The sequence below is a fragment of the Sinohyriopsis cumingii genome, chromosome 12 (assembly GCF_028554795.1).
Source record: "Sinohyriopsis cumingii isolate HCF-2022 chromosome 12, ASM2855479v2, whole genome shotgun sequence".
Lineage (NCBI taxonomy): Eukaryota > Metazoa > Mollusca > Bivalvia > Unionida > Unionidae > Sinohyriopsis > Sinohyriopsis cumingii.
In genome coordinates, this window is record NC_142972.1 from 24,223,864 (window position 1) to 24,242,312 (window position 18,449).

The following is an 18,449-nucleotide window of genomic DNA, read 5'->3' on the forward strand; positions in this document are numbered from 1 at the left end:
TATATAAATGCAATTTGAATAGGCAACTCATTTTTCATATGAGACACAAGTTGTTGATTAAACAACAAGAACCAACACCAAGTACTCTTTGTGAATATTAGGTGTATATTCATTAACTTGAACATAGGCATGTTCCAAACTGACCATGATTGAAATGCTTACTTGGCCCGCCTTCAGTTATTTTGATCATTTGTACTAGTTTAGAAATTAAAATAATAATTACGTTGTTGTTGTTGGTTTAATGTCATTTTTCACCACATGATAGGCTATACATGGTGGTCAGTGTATCGTATGGAGGAAGAATCCAGGAAAATGTGTGAAGAACCACCAATCCATGGGAAGCTACAGGCAAATCTTCTCACATGTTAGACGAGTCCGAGACTTGAACACACATGGACAGAGGTGATCTGTAATGACGAGCACCTTATACCACTAGGCCACCGGGACCTCTAATAATTATGTATTGATTCAGCATGTATGCAGCATGCTTTTATTGTCTGAATGCCTAACAGAGCTGAATATTCATGTGACTGGCTACATTTGAGGGAAGTAATAATAAACTAAATTTGTTATAGAGGTTGACATGATGGAATAGGTTAATGTGATTGACTATATATTAGGAAAGAAATGATAAATCCTGTTTGTTGTAGAGGTTGACATGATGGAATAGGTTAATGTGATTGACTATATATTAAGAAAGAAATGATAAATCCTGTTTGTTGTGGAGGTTGACATGATGGAATAGGTTAATGTGATAGAAGTTGACATGATGGAATAGGATTATGTGATTGACTATATATTAGGAAGGAAATGATAAATCCTGTTTGTTATAGAGGTTGACATGATGGAATAGGTTAATGTGATAGAAGTTGACATGATGGAATAGGATTATGTGATTGACTATATATTAGGAAGGAAATGATAAATCCTGTTAAAGAGGTTGACATGATGGAATAGGATTATGTGATTGACTATATATTAGGAAGGAAATGATAAATCCTGTTTGTTATAGAGGTTGACATGATGGAATAGGTTAATGTGATAGAAGTTGACATGATGGAATAGGATTATGTGATTGACTATATATTAGGAAGGAAATGATAAATCCTGTTAAGAGGTTGACATGATGGAATAGATTGACTTTATATTAGGAAGGAGATGATAAATCCTGTTTGTTATAGAGGTTGACATGATGGAATAGGTTAATGTGATAGAAGTTGACATGATGGAATAGGATTATGTGATTGACTATATATTAGGAAAGAAATTATAAATCCTGATAAAGAGGTTGACATGAGTTTCCATAGTTTCTGCTCTTGCTGTTCAGTTTGCTCATTCAGTTCTGATTTACTGTGCATACTAATCCTTGACACTGTTGTCAAGAGAGTTGTAGTTACTGAATAAGATGGAGGAGATGTCAACTCACATTTCTAGTGTACTAATGAATCAAATGTTAACTAACACCCCTTACAACCTTGTTGCAAAATCTTCATTCAAATTGTCTTTTTACAGAAGAGGAAGCATTTACGAGAAACCTGGCCAATCATGAGAGCCCTTACGGAGTCAGTCACACCTGATCATAAATAGATACCGTCATCCAAATCATGAGCTATATAACATCGGGAAAAATACCTACAGACTTTGAACAGCTTAGACTTAAAATTATATGTAGCACCACACCTTTGATTCATTTTGCGAGACTTTTGCTATTCTGACAATAGAGAAAATAGAAATATAGTTGACACATTTTAATGTAATTTTTCAGGACATTGTTTTTTCCATTATTTAACTATTTTTGTTTTGTGTTGATTGACCTCTGATTGAATCATATAAAGAGCTCAAGTTTTCTCGTGGTTTTTTGTTACATCAGAAAATAATATAATTTAAGACAAAGACTACATTCTATGCTTTGAACCAGATTTTCAGCTTTAATGAACCTAAGTTCAGTGCAGTTTCATTCTTTATGATTACTTACTTTAATATTTATTTGTGTATGCATATTTCTCCATTTTTATTCTTCATGATTGTATATATGTAAAGAACCTATACCCTGTGATAAAAATATGGTGTTGTTTTGTTTTAGTTCTTTTCCAATATCATTGTTGTGACAAATCTATGCAGCCTTTTTGGTGGTTGGGGTGGTTGGTGATAATGACTATTGTATATAAATTATTTCTGTATGTGTGAATGTCTGTTTATAGTTATTATTATTATTTTAATAAATTTAATCATAAATATGCATTGAAAACAAAAATTCTCTTGGTAGTTGTTGGTAACTTTTGTTTCACTTGTTTTAAAATATCAGTTTTGCTATATTTGTTTATTTCATTAGCTAATTCTTTTGAATTTTGTTTTTTTTTAAAGTTTTTTTTTTGTTTGTTCGCAAAATCATATAGTCAGTAATTGCGGGGTGGGAGTGGGGTGGCTCTATTATTGATAGATAATGGTGCCAACCTGAATTTAATATTTATAGACACCACAATTGCCATCTTGAAAATCTTGTTATTGCTACTCCTCCCAAATGGATGCTCATATCAAGTAAAAGTTTTCTTATTATATCTAGTCGATCCAAATTGGAAATGGTGCTACTCACACATCCAAGCTGCCACTGCTGCCATCTTGAGAATCTTATTATCACTGCTCTTCCAGAAGAGATGGTTGTATCAACATGGGGTTTTGGCTACTCGGACACCCAATACGGTCATCACAGTGACCATCTTGAAAATCTTGTCATTCCTAGTTCTCCTGAATGAATAATCATATCAGCATAGGGTTTACACTGAAACATTTCTTATGATGTCAGTTGGTCATAAATGAAAACTGGGCCAATCTGACCTCCAATATGGCCACCATGGCAGTCATCTTGAAAATCTTACTGTCGCTACTTCTAGATGGCCAGTCATATCAACACTGCTTTTGCCAGAAGACTTCTTGCAATGTCTGTTTGGTCATAAATGGAAATTATGTGCATCTGATGCCATCATGGCTGCTGTCTTGAAAATTGGGTTGTTACTTCTCCAAAATGGAAAGTCATATCAGCCTGGAGTTATCACCAGAAGACTTCTTACATATTCTAAATTAAAATGGTACTGATAAGACTTCAGATATGGCAACCATGGTGTCCATCTTAAAAATATTGTTACTCTTTGCATCAGGAGAGTTTTTAATGTGACAAGTTTGTCCTAAATGAAAATGTTACATATCTGACATCCAGTGTTTTAAGCAAAACTGCTAATTTGAAAATCTTGTTACTGCTGAAAAATATCGGAGATGATTTCAACACTCAGCAGTTATAAGTCTTGACTTGAATTCCTGGAAATTATTTTTGACCAATAGAGTGTCAGAAATCCGAGAATACGATCAAAGTTTATAATTCATAGAGAATAATGGTACCTATTTAATTAGTCAAATTATCCAGGCAAAACTTACGCAGCTATTATTAAATTTATCATAGAGGTTACAAATGTTGTAATATTATTACTGACCGTACATAATGTGGGCATAGTTTTCACACTGTGCAGTTTTTTTGTTCAGATACATTACATTTCAGGCACTTCATTAAAATCTATTTAAACACAGTTGAACAGGTATACCCTTTCAGTTTTCTGAAGAGTAAAAGTTAAAAATGGTAACTACACAAACTTAATAGCATGAGAGGTCAGTCATATTTGGAGCAGGTAGATTAAAGTCAATTTCCATTAGAAGCATGATTTGTGGTAGATGATGCCAAAAGCAGAAATTTCATTGTTTAGTCTATTGTCTGATGGAAATTATACTTTAATCTCCGTAATATATTGCCTGGTGTTATTGTATTGGTATATCTTTTCTTGTAATAGTTCCCAGTCCAAGACACATTCTCTCCTCCTGCAATCAGTAATTGGAGCGCTAGAATAAAAAGAAACTTAAACCCTCTCTGATACCTTAATCCACCTAAGACAATCCAAATATCTTCTGTTGTTTCCATTGATTTCTTGCATTTATATATATATATCTCTAGGGCATGCAACACTTTCTTGATTTAGGTGTCTTTTGGCTTCTCTGCTGTCAATCTTATAATTGTGTGTGTTGTTTTTGTTATTTTCTCCCCAGTCCATGGTTTATTTTCATGTGTCCCTGTCCAGGTTTTTGTTGATTTTTGAGTATATTGTTAGTGAAGTCATATTTCATGTATTTTGTACCTCTAATAGGAAAAAGTGTCAGGAAAAGTATGTCCAACCATTTTATCATTCCAGTTCATTGTGGTATTTGTTTCCTTCAGGAATCAGTAATGCCTCAATTATTGGCAAATGTGAGCATAACAAGACAGCATGGGACAGCAAAACCCTCTGTCTTGTGTGTATGGCATGTGTACTCACAGATGATCACCCCATTTACTGTTTGTTGCTTGACACAGTTTTGGACTTGGCAGAGTTGTTCAACCTATATTGCCATTTTTGTCTCAGGCGGACCCCTCCATTCCTAGGAAATGGCTATAGCACTTCCTGGTGTACAGTGTATGGAAGTCACATGCTTCTTTGACAGCACTTCCCAGTGTATGGAAGTTTCCAAATTCTGTGAGATAGGTTGCTATAGCCCTTCCAGCCTCATTATAGAGCATGGGGAAGGTGGACTTTTACTTGCCAGCATCAGGAGGAAATCAACAATATCTTCAGAGAGGGAGAAAGAGTTAGTCCTATCTTCTTGAGCAGATATAGGATGACTAACCCCTGGCCAGGAGGAAGATAAGATAAATTAATCTGAATAATCGCAAGAGCAAAGATAGCACAATGAACGGTACACTTTTGTGGATGCAGATGAGTTCCCATACGAACCTGTCACACTTGGTCCTTCTCATCAGCTGGATTCACCTTCGTTATCCCACCCAGCAGATCATGTGATGTGATGGAGGAGGAACACATCTGAAGCTTTGATAAGGCAGTAAATGGAGTTTACCTTTTTTTCCACCAGATTTATGTCCCAAGCCTGCAAGATCCTCTATAGTTTGGAGATGCTTTCTGGGACGAGATCTTTTAGTCTCATTCTCTTCCTGTCAGCCTAGTTTCTGCTTCCAGAGTCTTCATCAGGGTGATGGGCATAATAGCAGGTCATATAAAGCCAATAAGGGTTCCCATCCTCCAATTCTTTGATGATTAGTTGATGCACAATGTCATTAGGCATGTTCTCCTTGGGGATCTGTCTTTGTTGGGAGACGGTGACTAAACTAGGCTTTATCCCCAATAAGAAGTCGGATCTTATCTCAGAATTTTGATTAAATGGAGATGAATTTTGTTCACCTCTGTAGGAACAACCCATGCTCCTCCCAGCATAATCTCACAGATACTTGTTGTCCTAACCAGGCTGGATGAGAAGATATTATTATCAGCTTGTCTCAACCTCTCTCTTCAGATGACTCTGAATGTGGCAGTGGACATTGTTCCCCTAGGTTAGCTTCATATGCAGTGCCTCCAGTTGTTTGCTTCTGTGGAACAAGAGACCCACAAGGACCCACTCACTGCTTTGATTCCTTTAGGATCAAAACTTCATTAAATTCAAAGTTGATGTAACTATTGATTCAGATTTATAACTGGAGTTCCAATTCACGCTTCAGAACCTTATTCCTTCCTTTACACTGAGACCTCAGATTCAGGTTGTGGGGCTCACCTCAAGTCCAAGGGACTAGTTCTGCAAGGATGGTTGTATCATCAACAGTCTAGAAAGGCAGGGCATTTTTCTAGCACTTCAAAGGTAGGGTGGGGATGTCAATTGCAGAGACCTTCTTTCATCAGTAGGGAAGGCCAATGGTAGAGTTGTTTGCAATGAAGCTCAACAACAAGCTCCATGTTTATATCTTTCCAGTGCCAGACTAGATGACATGAGGGGTGGAAGCCTTCATTCTGAAATAGAATCAACTGTATGCCTATGCATTCCCACCTACTTCCAGAGGTTCTTCATGGAGCCATGACTTCCATGTCACAGCTCACCCAATAATCCCCCTGTGCCCCCAGGGATCTTGGTTCAATGATCTTTCATTCCCAGGAAATTGCCGCTGAGGAGGAACCTGATGTCCCACAGTGTCCATCAGGTACAGCACCCTTAAGTTATCTGTGGGCTCCACTACATGCTGGCCCCACAGCTTTCAGAACTGATCATGTAATTTGAACTAGTGAGACCAGTCTCAGGCTTGTTAATACCAAGGTGAAGCCTCTTGTTTGTTCTTTGGTTACTATCTGAAACTCCTTATGAACATTTGAGTGAAGCATCCTTTAAGAATCTTACCCTTAAAACAATCTTCATTCCTTTCCCTAGCATCAGCATGGGGAAGGTGTAAAATTCATGCTTTGTCAGTAAAAAAAAAAAGTGTTATAGCTCCTGGTCCTATCTCAATCATATCTGTGCTGGGGAGGATTAAGAGGGACTCGTTTGCACACATGGAACATTATGGTTTTATCTAGCTAAATTAGGAGAAAAAAGAAAGAACTCTAACCATTTCTTTCTTCCTTTAAAAGGTACTTATAATATTTCAGCAAGCACCATCTTGAAATGGATTGTTTGGACTATTAAAAGAGCTTGTCAATCTCTTGCTGAGAGAGATCTCTCATGAAAATCAAAGCCCATGAGGTCTGGTCTGTTGCTGTATTTTGGGCCTTTTTGAGGTCTGGGCTATTGCTGTATTTTGGGCCTTTTTGAGGTCTGGGCTATTACTGTATGTTGGGCCTTTTCGAATCCTGACTCTTAGGATGATGTCACAAAGGCTGTCTTATGGTGTTGCCACATCACCTTTATCTCATTTTACCTCTTTTCACTGGCACACTATAGTGGTGGTGGGGGTTATGCCTTGGGTCCAGTTATATCAGCCCAACATAGTGTAAAGCCATCCTGCTGTCAGCAATAGAACAGACTACTGACAGCAATAGAATAGCTTACTGACATCAATAGAGCAGCCTCCTGACTGCAATAGAATAGCTTACTGACATCAATAGAGCAGCCTCCTGACTGCAATAGAATGGCTTACTGACATCAATAGAGCAGCCTACTGACATCACTGGTAAGTGTAATTTACAGGTTATCTTAGGTCATAAACTTCTCACCAGGCTGACAAATTTAGCAGTGTAATAATAGCAGGTATTGTATCACTGCTGATAAACTGTATGTTTTGGATGGAAGTTAAAACTGATTTTAATTATATAATACGTAACTGCCTCTATTGCACAGTTCCACCCCCACCCCTTGTGCTCTGATGTCCTTTATTCCTTGTCCAAGGCAAAGAAGGAAGATATTCCAGTTTTTAAAGTGAAGTAAGATATCAGACTGGGATCCTGCTTTTTTTAATTTTAATTCTAGTCTTCCATTTAACTGATTGAAGGAGGGCATAATGTCCTTAGACTGGCGTCTAGCACCAGGAAATGATATAGCAGTGCACTGATAACTGGTAAATATAATTTTAATTAGTTTACCCCCACTACCACAAACTGCATTCCTAACTGAAACTGTTATTCATTTACATACTTAAAATAAGTGATTTCTTGTGTTGCCAAGGTTTGAAATTATGATTTTAATTTAGCACATTATATTTTTTTGTCAGAAAAATGAGAAGGATATGGCAGGAAGGGTATGGTCACTCTAAAAGCATAATAGGATGTATAATAAAACATCAGTTTTCGAGATTCCATGAGAAACATGTATTTTGTCTAGATTATTGGTTGTCTAGATAAACAGTAACATAATAAAACTGCACAGTGAACACAAAGGATAGACGCTATATTGAGGGGAGCCATTGTCAGACTGCAAAATAAAGTCTGGATAACTGTATGTTGATCTTGTACTAGTGAATTGACATTTTGTCCAGGATGCTTTCTAATTGTTAGGAATATTGTAAGTACTTTAAGGTCTTGTAATTAAACTTTTTCAAAGTACATACAGCATCTGTTGGACATATTTCTGAAAATTATTTTATTTTGTTTCCATGCAGATTTTGTAGAGACATTGTGCAATATATTTTAATTAGTTGTGAAACTTTTTATCTGAGAGTTAAAAGATAGTATTTGCTCTATTATTTTTGACTTTTCATCATATCATTAGTTATGCAAGTATATTATTTCCTTTTTAAATTATTTGGTTACAGATATTATAGTTTCATTTTCCATCATGTATTTTAAATTATGTGGTTACAGAGTTTCCTTGATATATTTAAAATTGTTTGCTTATTTATTTTAGTATGACCTGTTGACCAAATTTATGTTGATAATTTCTTTTCAATGTTTGTATTCAGTTGATATTAACCACCAGTTGATTGGTGAGTGTTGTTTTTCCATGGTACATTTTCTTGTTCATATTAATTATAGTATTAAATTTAACAAAAATAATGCATACAAAATTTTCATCCCAATAGAGTGGACCTTATTGGAAAATTGTGGAGCATCATGGGGGAAAAAATGTTGGAAAACAGAATGCTAGTTTTGTTTGATTCAGTATGCACATAGTGATAATATCCTGAATTTTGTTAGACTGATATCTGCATTGGTTAGAATTGAAGAAAAACATTTGTAAAAACTACTAAAACTAAATTTGCAGCATATATATAAAGAAATTTAAAAGTTGAAAAAATGGCATCTAAAATGATGAATTTTCTTGGCATATTCATTCTGAGCCAATCCTAATTGGGGCCATTTCTAATATATGACATTCGATTAAGCCCATTTCCAATACACATTATTGTATTTCTAATACACAACATTGGATTAGCCCCTTCTCCAATACATAGCATAGAATTAGGTCCATTTCTATTGCATAACTTGTGGTTAGGCCCATTTCTAATAGCATTGGATTAGGCCTATTTCTATTGCATATCATGTGGTTAGGCCCATTTCAAATATTTAGTTGGATTATGTCTATTTCTAATAGCATTGGATTAGGCCTATTTCTAATGCATAACATGTGGTGAGGCCCATTTCTAATATATAGTTGGATTAGGTCCATTTCTGATACATAGTATTTGTTTAAGTCCAGTCTTATACATAGCATTTGATTAAGCCCATTTCTAATACAAATTAGATTATGACCATTTCTGGTACATAACAATAAATTACCACCATTTCTAATAAATAACTTTGGATTAGCTCCATTTCTAATACATACCAATAGGTCCATTTCTGAAATATAACATTGAATTGGCCCCATTTCTAATACACAACATTGGATTGGCCCCATTTCTAATACATAACAATAGGTCCATTTCTGATATATAACATTGGATTGGCCCCATTTCTATTACACAACATTGGATTAGCCCTACTTCTGATACATAAAATTGGATTAGCCCCATTTCTAATACATAACAATAGGTCTATTTCTGATATATAACATTGGAATGGCCCCATTTCTATTACACACCATTGGATTAGCCCCTTTTCTAATATATGACATTGGATTAGCCCCATTTCTAAAACATAACAATAGTTCCATTTCTGATATATAACATTGGATTGGCCCCATTTCTAATACAAACATCGATTAGCCCCATTTCTAATACATAACCTTGGATTAGCCCCATTTCTAATACATAACAGTAGGTCCATTTCTAATGCGTAACATTGGATTAGCCCCATTTCTAATACGTAACATTGGATTAGCCCCATTTCTAATACGTACCATTGGATTAGCCCCATTTCTAATACAAAACATTGGATTAGCCCCATTTCTAATACAAAACATTGGATTAGCCCCATTTCTATTACATGGACAGTCATTATCAGAATGGGTTGACTTAGCTTTAGAAGGAGAAAATAGAACAAGGAAGGGAGAGAAACTGGCAATCACCAGGTTACAGCTTAGAAACTGTATCAGGTAGCATGAATCAAGTGGAAAGCAACAAATCCAAGCTTACTGTGTAGTATAGTTTACTATTTCTTTTGAGTTATGGCTGATATTTGACCAGTATCTACAAAGAAACAGTTGAATTTGAGTTGTGATTCATTATCTTGTCATTTAAAGCCAAAATTGATGATGCCATCAAAGCAACTGCAAATTGATTTCTGTTGACATGGTGCTAGATCTTAAACCTAGTCCTGTTGTACTTGATCTCTGGCTGAATGTGTGACCTTGAAACAGATTTATACAATTTTACAAAATGTTTGTGAGCAATATCAAGTCTCTCTTTCTCTTGCTCCACATGTATAATCCATTAAGATGTCCATGTCAGTTTGATATTACATCCAGACTTTATTTTGGGGGGATGACAAGTTTTATTTTTGTGTATTTTAATGATTTTTTTAATGTTTTTATTTATTAGAACACAACCAGTCAGTTGGTTAAATCTCTGTCATAGTTGACACAAAATCAAAATTGGCATAATTTTTTCTTCTAATTTATTTTACCCTTAATGATTTTGCAAATGTCTGAAAAGGTCCAATTTATGATTTTAAGTCTTTCATGAGAGAGTAACATTGGTATTGAATAAATGATGTACTTTTTAGTACATCAATCTCCATAAATGATGTACTTTTTAGTACATCAATCTCCATAAATGATGTACTTTTTAGTACATCAATCTCCATACATGATGTACTTTTTAGTACATCAATCTCCATACATGATGTACTTTTTAGTACATCAATCTCCATAAATGATGTACTTTTTAGTACATCAATCTCCATACATGATGTACTTTTTAGTACATCAATCTCCATACATGATGTACTTTTTAGTACATCAATCTCCATAAATGATGTACTTTTTAGTACATCAATCTCCATACATGATGTACTTTTTAGTACATCAATCTCCATACATGATGTACTTTTTAGTACATCAATCTCCATACATGATGTACTTTTTAGTACATCAATCTCCATACATGATGTACTTTTTAGTACATCAATCTCCATACATGATGTACTTTTTAGTACATCAATCTCCATACACATGATGTACTTTTTAGTACATCAATCTCCATACACATGATGTACTTTTTAGTACATCAATCTCCATACACAATCTTCTTGCATTAGTTATGATGCAATATGTAGAAACTTTGTATTTTTATGTGCAGACTTTCTTTTTGATTATAATTGTCCTCTTTTATTTTTTTAATTCATGTTTGATATTGTTTTGTTTCATTTTCCTGTTATTTTTACACAAGTGCTATACATTGCATTTTTTATTTTAACCTGATCTGACTGTTGAAAATTGCCCTGTAATGTGTTCTGGAATGTTATAATCTCGTGATAATGATCAAAGTTTTAAAAGCTATTCTTACAGGTGTTATGTACAATATATGGGTATCTAATTAAAATAATCAAAAGTGACTCTGTGTACAATTGTCTATTAATATTAACACAATGTAACTATTTCTAAGGTTCCCTAATTAATCACTCTTATCAAGAAATGTTTACTAAATTTGTCCTTAGAAATTGATCACTTTTGTGGGGAAAATAGTTGAACTCTTTGACCATTTCCAACAAACCAGTATGTAATATTCAGTTATATGTCTTTCTTAGCTCTTTTCATGGCAGCACTTAAAATGTACTGTGTTATAGGCAAGGTAAATTAAAGTGTACTGTGTTATAGACAAGGTAAGTTCATGTGTGCTGTGTTATAGGCAAGGTAAATTAAAGTGTTCTGTGTTATAGGCAAGGTAGTTCAAGTGTACATTGTTATAGGCAAGATAAATTAAAGTATTTTATTATAGGCAATGCAAGTTCAAGTGAACTTGGGTATAGGTAAGGTAAGTTAAAGTTTATTGTATTATTGGCAAGGTAAGTTCAAGTATACTGTGTGATAGTCAAAGTAAGTTCAAGTGTGCTGTGTTGTTGGGAAGATAAATTATAGGCAAGGTCAGTTCAAGTGCACTGTGTTATAGGCAAGTTCAGTTCAAGTGTATTGTGTTATAGGCATGATCAGTTCAAATGCACTGTGTTACAGGCAAGGTAAGCTAAAAATTACTGTGTTATAGGCAAGGTAAGTTAAAAATTACTGTGTTATAGGCAAGGTAATTTAAAGTGAACTGTGTTAAAGGCAATGTGCAAGTTCACATCACTGTTGTAGGCAAGGTGAGTTAAAGTATACTGCGTTATAGGCAAGGTAGTTCAAGTGTACTTCATAATAGTCAAGATAAATTAAAGTGTAATGTGTTAAAGGCAAGGTGTAAGTTCAAATACACTATGTTATAGGCAAGGTAAATTCAAGTTTACCGTGTTATAGGCAACATATATTCAAGTGTACTGTGTTATAGGCAAGGTATGTTTAACAAAAGATTATTTTGTGATAGGTTATAAAGTATGTAAAAATACCAATTTTGTAGTAGGGATTTTTTTTACATGATATCACATTGTTATCAGCCAGGTTGAATAAATTGGACTGTAGTGTCCAAACTTTATTCACCAACAGCAAAGGGATCCATGACGTTACAGACATGTAAATAATAGCATTATACTGGGCAGCTATCTAGTAAAGGAATACCATAATATTCTTAATCTTGTACTGGGCTTCTAACTAGTAAGGGAATGCCATATTATTCTTAATTTTATACTGGGCTTGTAACTAGTAAGGGAATGCCATAATATTCTTAATTTTTTTACTGGGCTTCTAACTAGTAAGGGAATGCCATATTATTCTTAATTTTCTACTGGGCTTGTAACTAGTAAGGGAATGTCATAATATTCTTAATTTTTTACTGGGCTTCTAACTAATAAGGGAATGCCATACTATTCTTAATTTATTACTGGGCTTCTAACTAGTAAGGGAATACCATAATATTCTTAATTTTTTACTGGGCTACTAACTAGTAAAGGAATACCATAATATTCTTAATTTTGTACTGGGCTGCTAACTAGTGAGGGTATACCATAATATTCTTAATTTTATACTGGGCTGCTAAATAGTAAGGGAATACCGTAATATTCTTAATTTTATACTGGGCTTCTAACTAGTGAGGGAATACCATAATATTCTTAATTTTATACTGGGCTTCTAACTAGTAAGGGAATATGTAATATTCTTAATTTTATACTGGGCTTCTAACTAGTAAGGGAATGCCATAATATTCTTAATTTTATACTGGGCTTCTAACTAGTGAGGGAATACCATAATATTCTTAATTTTATACTGAGCTTCTAACTAGTGAGGGAATACCGTAATATTCTTAATTTTATACTGGGCTTCTAACTAGTGAGGGAATACCATAATATTCTTAATTTTATACTGGGCTTCTAACTAGTGAGGGAATACCATAATATTCTTAATTTTATACTGGGCTTCTAACTAGTAAGGGAATGCCATAATATTCTTAATTTTATACTGGGCTTCTAACTAGTGAGGGAATACCATAATATTCTTAATTTTATACTGAGCTTCTAACTAGTGAGGGAATACCGTAATATTCTTAATTTTATACTGGGCTTCTAACTAGTGAGGGAATACCATAATATTCTTAATTTTATACTGGGCTTCTAACTAGTGAGGGAATACCATAATATTCTTAATTTTTGCTGCTATGCATGATTTACAATCATGCTGGATGGAACCATTTTACAATTTGTAATATTGGCTTAGAAATATAGTAATAGCAGAATGGCCACACCTGGTTAGTCCAAAGTAAAGTCTCAATCTGATATAAAACAGTCTCATTCATAATCACAATCTGATTAAAATCTGGAAATGAAGCTTGTACAGTCATGACAAACATTCCTTAAGCACCCTGGGTTAAAACAAAATGTAAACATTGCTGTAAGATGGTTTTTAAAGTTGACAACATAAAACCCCCAAAGTAAAATAAACAAGATAAACTCTTTGCAAGTGGTTGATACACAGTAAAATAGGTAGTTTTGTTTCTTTTAAAGAAAAGACGTGTACTTCGACAGACATTAAAGCATCAACGTGAGGAACAGCTGAGGGAAAACTCCTTTGGAAAGTTGACATCATTTGAGAGTAATAGCACCATGACTATGCCTATTAATAGAACTTCACTAAGGAAAGCTCTGACAACTGGATTGTCTGGTTTCAGTCGAGAAAATAGTTCCACACCACCACTGAGCAAACCACCACGATCCTTGACACCAAGTGGGAGGAGTGTGGCACCTGCCACCTCTTTTCTTGTGTCTGCCAATCCAGCATTTACAGAGGATAGATCAGAATTGGTATAATGGAAGCAATCAGCGAAGTTATAAATACAATATAAATTATTGTTCATGTACCAGGAATGATATTCTTTACATTTATAAATTATGATATGCCATTTTGCCATGGTATGCCGAGCCTCTGGAAAAGTTTGTCAGTACAATGTTGTTTATGAAACACCATATTTTTCCATAGCTTTTTATGTGGGGACAAATAATGCAGGGATAAAATTAGCATCTATAAATGAGAAAGCAGATGTGCTGTTCCACTGCACTAGGAAAATCTGAATACATTTGGTAGTCCTTGCTTTGTGGAATTTACCAGCAGATCTCATTACAGTTATCTGCAGCATAGAAGTGGACTAGGGACAGCCAGAGTCTGTTTTGCCAAGCATATCAAAACAGGTTCCAAATATTGAACAATTTTAAATGGGGCAAAAATGTTAGAAATGATTCTCTGCAAATAATTTTATAAACTTAGATATGGTATTAGTAAAGAAATGATCCTATTGGAGCAAATGTAATATTAGAAGAAACACAATTACTTGCAAACAAATATATATAATTCACAATAGCAAAACGTGTGTCTGTGTCATTTTGTAGGTAGTCTGTGTACCTGTGTCTTATTTTGGTACACTGTGCAGCTGACTTGTCTTGCTTCTCTTAATTTTGTTGTCATTTCTTTTGCCAAAGATTATTAGTAACACCAGCAAACAAGTTATACAGATGTACCAGGAATAAGAAAATCCAGATTCAAATTCAGTGATATTTGTTTAAGAAATTCTGATCAATAGTTACAACACTGGACATAGTTTATGCTAGCCTGCAATTGTACATTTTTCTCTGGAGAGAAGTTAGGTATTTATATAGGAAAAAAAACCAACAGATTATACTGGATATAATTTGAGAACTATTTCTATCTGTTCTGAATTTCATTAATATGCGTACAGCTTGCTCATAATAAAAATCAGGAGACATTTTGAAAGTTTAAGTAAATAAAAAATACAATCTCAAGAGTGGTAAGAAGTTGAGCCAATCAGGTAAAAAATTACAAGATATTGATACATAAGTTTATATTACATGTCTGATCAGCAATATTGACTCCAGAATGGATACAGGTTCAATCAGTCAGATCATGATCATCTCATTAATATGCATAGATCTCACTCATTAAATTATCAACCACATCCAAGAGCTCTATGAAGTAAGCCTGTTCTTCAAGTTTAATCAAAATTGGATCTCACATATGGCTTCCAGATATGTAACAAGATTGGACAATCAAGTGCAAGTTTACCTCATTGATATGTGTGTATTCTGCTTATTACTGAACTTGTCTGCGATCTTGATCATGTAAATATATATTTCAAAGTTTGATTAAAACTAGATCAGAAATACAGACTTCAGAATGGTAAAAAGTTCCAATCAGATACAAGATTATCTCATTAAAATGTTTGGAACTTGCCGATTGTCAAACCTGCCTGAGATCATGATTGATATATATATATATATATATATATATATATATATATATATATATATATATATATATATATATATGATGTATCAGGTGTATTTATTGGTAAATATAACAAAGGTCCCGAGTCTGGACTAGAAATCTTGTAGTTATATGTAATTAATGGTTATTGGATATTTTATTATGAAGCCTTTATTTAAATCTTGTCTTGTTACGTCAGTTGATGTCTTTCATTTTATTACAGTATGGGGGAAAAGACTTGAATAGTGACATTTAATTATATGCCTGTATTGCATCTAGTCCCAAAGATTCTGTATTTTGAATCAGTAGACAGTATTGATTGGATAGAGTGAAATAGTTGTAATTAATGGAATTATAACATGATAGCAAGAGCAATTTTATAATTTGGGAGGGAAGGCATTTAGACAGTATGGGATAGATTGGAACTTTTACTCATACATGTATTGGGGTACTACAAACACATACCATATATATTCACGAGTCCAAATGCAAACTACACAGATCCAAATCTGACATTGCATAATGTGCTGTCTGATCTGGGTCTGTACAGCTTATAATGAGTAATCACTACAACATAGACCCTGATCCGCAGATGTATTATGCTACAGCAGATCAGGATCATTGTTGTTTGCAATTTGACATATAAGCAGGTATATACAGTATACATTTTCTGAACTATCCTATGTTTTACGTGTACCTACTTAATATTGTTTATATTTGCTTACTTGTAATGTTTTCATACTGTAAATGGTACTAAAAGATTATTACTTTAATTGCATTTTCAATTAGTGTCGTTGTCAGTATTATGCAGGCCCATTCTACCAATGTAAATAATTGTTTTAATACAGATATTTCAGCTTGTTTCAATATTATTGATATATTTGCTTTTGATTTAGAATTCCAGCATATACATGTTTAGTCAAATACAAGCATAGTTAAACTTTTCTAAACCAGCATTATTGGGAGGTGGCCAGTCTACAGACGTTTCATTACTATTAGAACAGCCGTCTTTAGTCCAAAATATGCATCCAGTCCACAGGGGAGGCATCTTTGGTCCAAATTGTAGCCAGTCTACAGGATAGGCTATGGGTTGATTCATCGCCAGGGTTCACACGGTCTTTGACAGTTTGGGAAAAATGAGGTAGCATTTTCAAGGCCTTGAAAGTTTGGGAAAATAGAGCAGATTACCCTGAGACCTTTAAAAGTCTCTGAAAATTGAAATAAACCCAAACATTTTAATTTCTTTTCATAATCACAAGTAAAATTGTCCAAGGTTGTTAGATTCGGATGTAGTCGAGTTTTCCTGGTTTCTTTCTTTTGATGACCCGTTCAGTTTCATTTCATCATTAAGCAGCTTTGTAGTATTTTGCATTTGTTGTTTTCTCATATAACATGTGTACAAAATGTTAGTGAAAATAAGTCTTGGAAATCAATGTTTGTGGTCATTGAAAGTTTGAGAAAAGACTTTGAATTTATCATTCAGAATTCTGTATGAACCCTGATTGCAGTTTGACTGTGTTATAAGACTGCTGCTTGTATTAACCCAAATGAATTCTGTATGAACCCTGATTGCGGTTTCACTGTTATAAGTCTGTTGCTTGCATTAACCCAAATGAATTCTGTATGAACCCTGATTGCGGTTTCACTGTGTTATAAGTCTGTTGCTTGCATTAACCCAAATGAATTCTGTATGAACCCTGATTGCGGTTTCACTGTGTTATAAGATTGCTGCTTGCATTAACCCAAATGAATTCTGTATGAACCCTGATTGCGGTTTGACTGTTATAAGACTGCTGCTTGTATTAACCCAAATGAATTCTGTATGAACCCTGATTGTGGTTTCACTGTGTTATAAGTCTGTTGCTTGCATTAACCCAAATGAATTCTGTATGAACCCTGATTGCGGTTTCACTGTATTATAAGTCTGTTGCTTGCATTAACCCAAATGAATTCTGTATGAACCCTGATTGCGGTTTCACTGTGTTATAAGACTGCTGCTTGCATTAACCCAAATGAATTCTGTATGAACCCTGATTGCGGTTTGACTGTTATAAGACTGCTGCTTGTATTAACGCAAGTGAATTCTCTTTGAACCCTGATTGCGGTTTCATTGTGTTATAAGACTGCTGCTTGTATTAACCCAAATGAATTAATGCAGAAGCTGCCAACAGTTTATGACAAACAGATAATCCACTGCCAAATCTTCACACCAGATTTTTCTAACATATTACCAATACTCAAGTATCTAGTTCACTTGTTTTGTCACATTTTAAATTGAAATAAAATCCATTTTAATAAAGAATTTTTGTTTTCTTCTCCTTTCATCAAGTATGCACGTGAAATACAGCTGTTTGTATGACTTGCTCTGTAGTGATATTCAAAATGTGCTTAGAAGTTGAAGTTGATTCTGGAATATAAACTTCAGACAAACCTTTGCTAACAGATGACTAAAGCCAAGTCTTATTTGATGTCAAGTTACTATTCATGCCACATAACTAAGATTCAAATATTAGTCTTTGCTTTTTCACAAATTTAAGATTGTAAACCAACCGGAGTTGAACATTGCCAAAGTGGAATTTTAGTTGTTACAACAGATGGCTACAACTGCCAAGAGGAGTTCTCAGATTTCTGGTCACACTACCTCTTTCTGATCCAATTACTCATTTGTATATATGTGTGCACAGACTTGGTATTGATGTTATTAATTTATTGTGACATAAGTATGGACTCTACTGCAGCACAATCATTGCCAGTTACTGTATTAAAATTACCAGTGACCGTGGCTATTTAATATTGGCGTAATGATGTTTCAGTCATTGATGATACAGATTATTGTTAGGAAGGTAGCTGATACCTTTAATCAA

The 18,449-nt window shown here is 34.3% G+C and overlaps 1 protein-coding gene across 2 annotated transcripts in view; it reads left to right on the forward strand.

The window, feature by feature from the left end:
* LOC149786106 (glutamate receptor ionotropic, NMDA 1-like) overlaps nt 1–17,887 on the forward strand; it is a 108,139-nt gene extending 90,252 nt beyond the window's left edge. Inside the window, exon 17 of one of the 2 annotated variants that reach the window (XM_089976421.1) lies at nt 13,815–17,887. In XM_089976421.1, the coding sequence (XP_089832547.1) occupies nt 13,815–14,117 (303 nt within the window). In that variant the 3' untranslated portion in view covers nt 14,118–17,887. Of the gene's footprint in view, nt 1–1,512; nt 11,283–13,814 lie in introns of those variants that run through there. The other variant, XM_089976422.1, reaches the window with a different exon arrangement.
* The last annotated feature ends 562 nt before the right edge of the window (nt 17,888–18,449 follow it).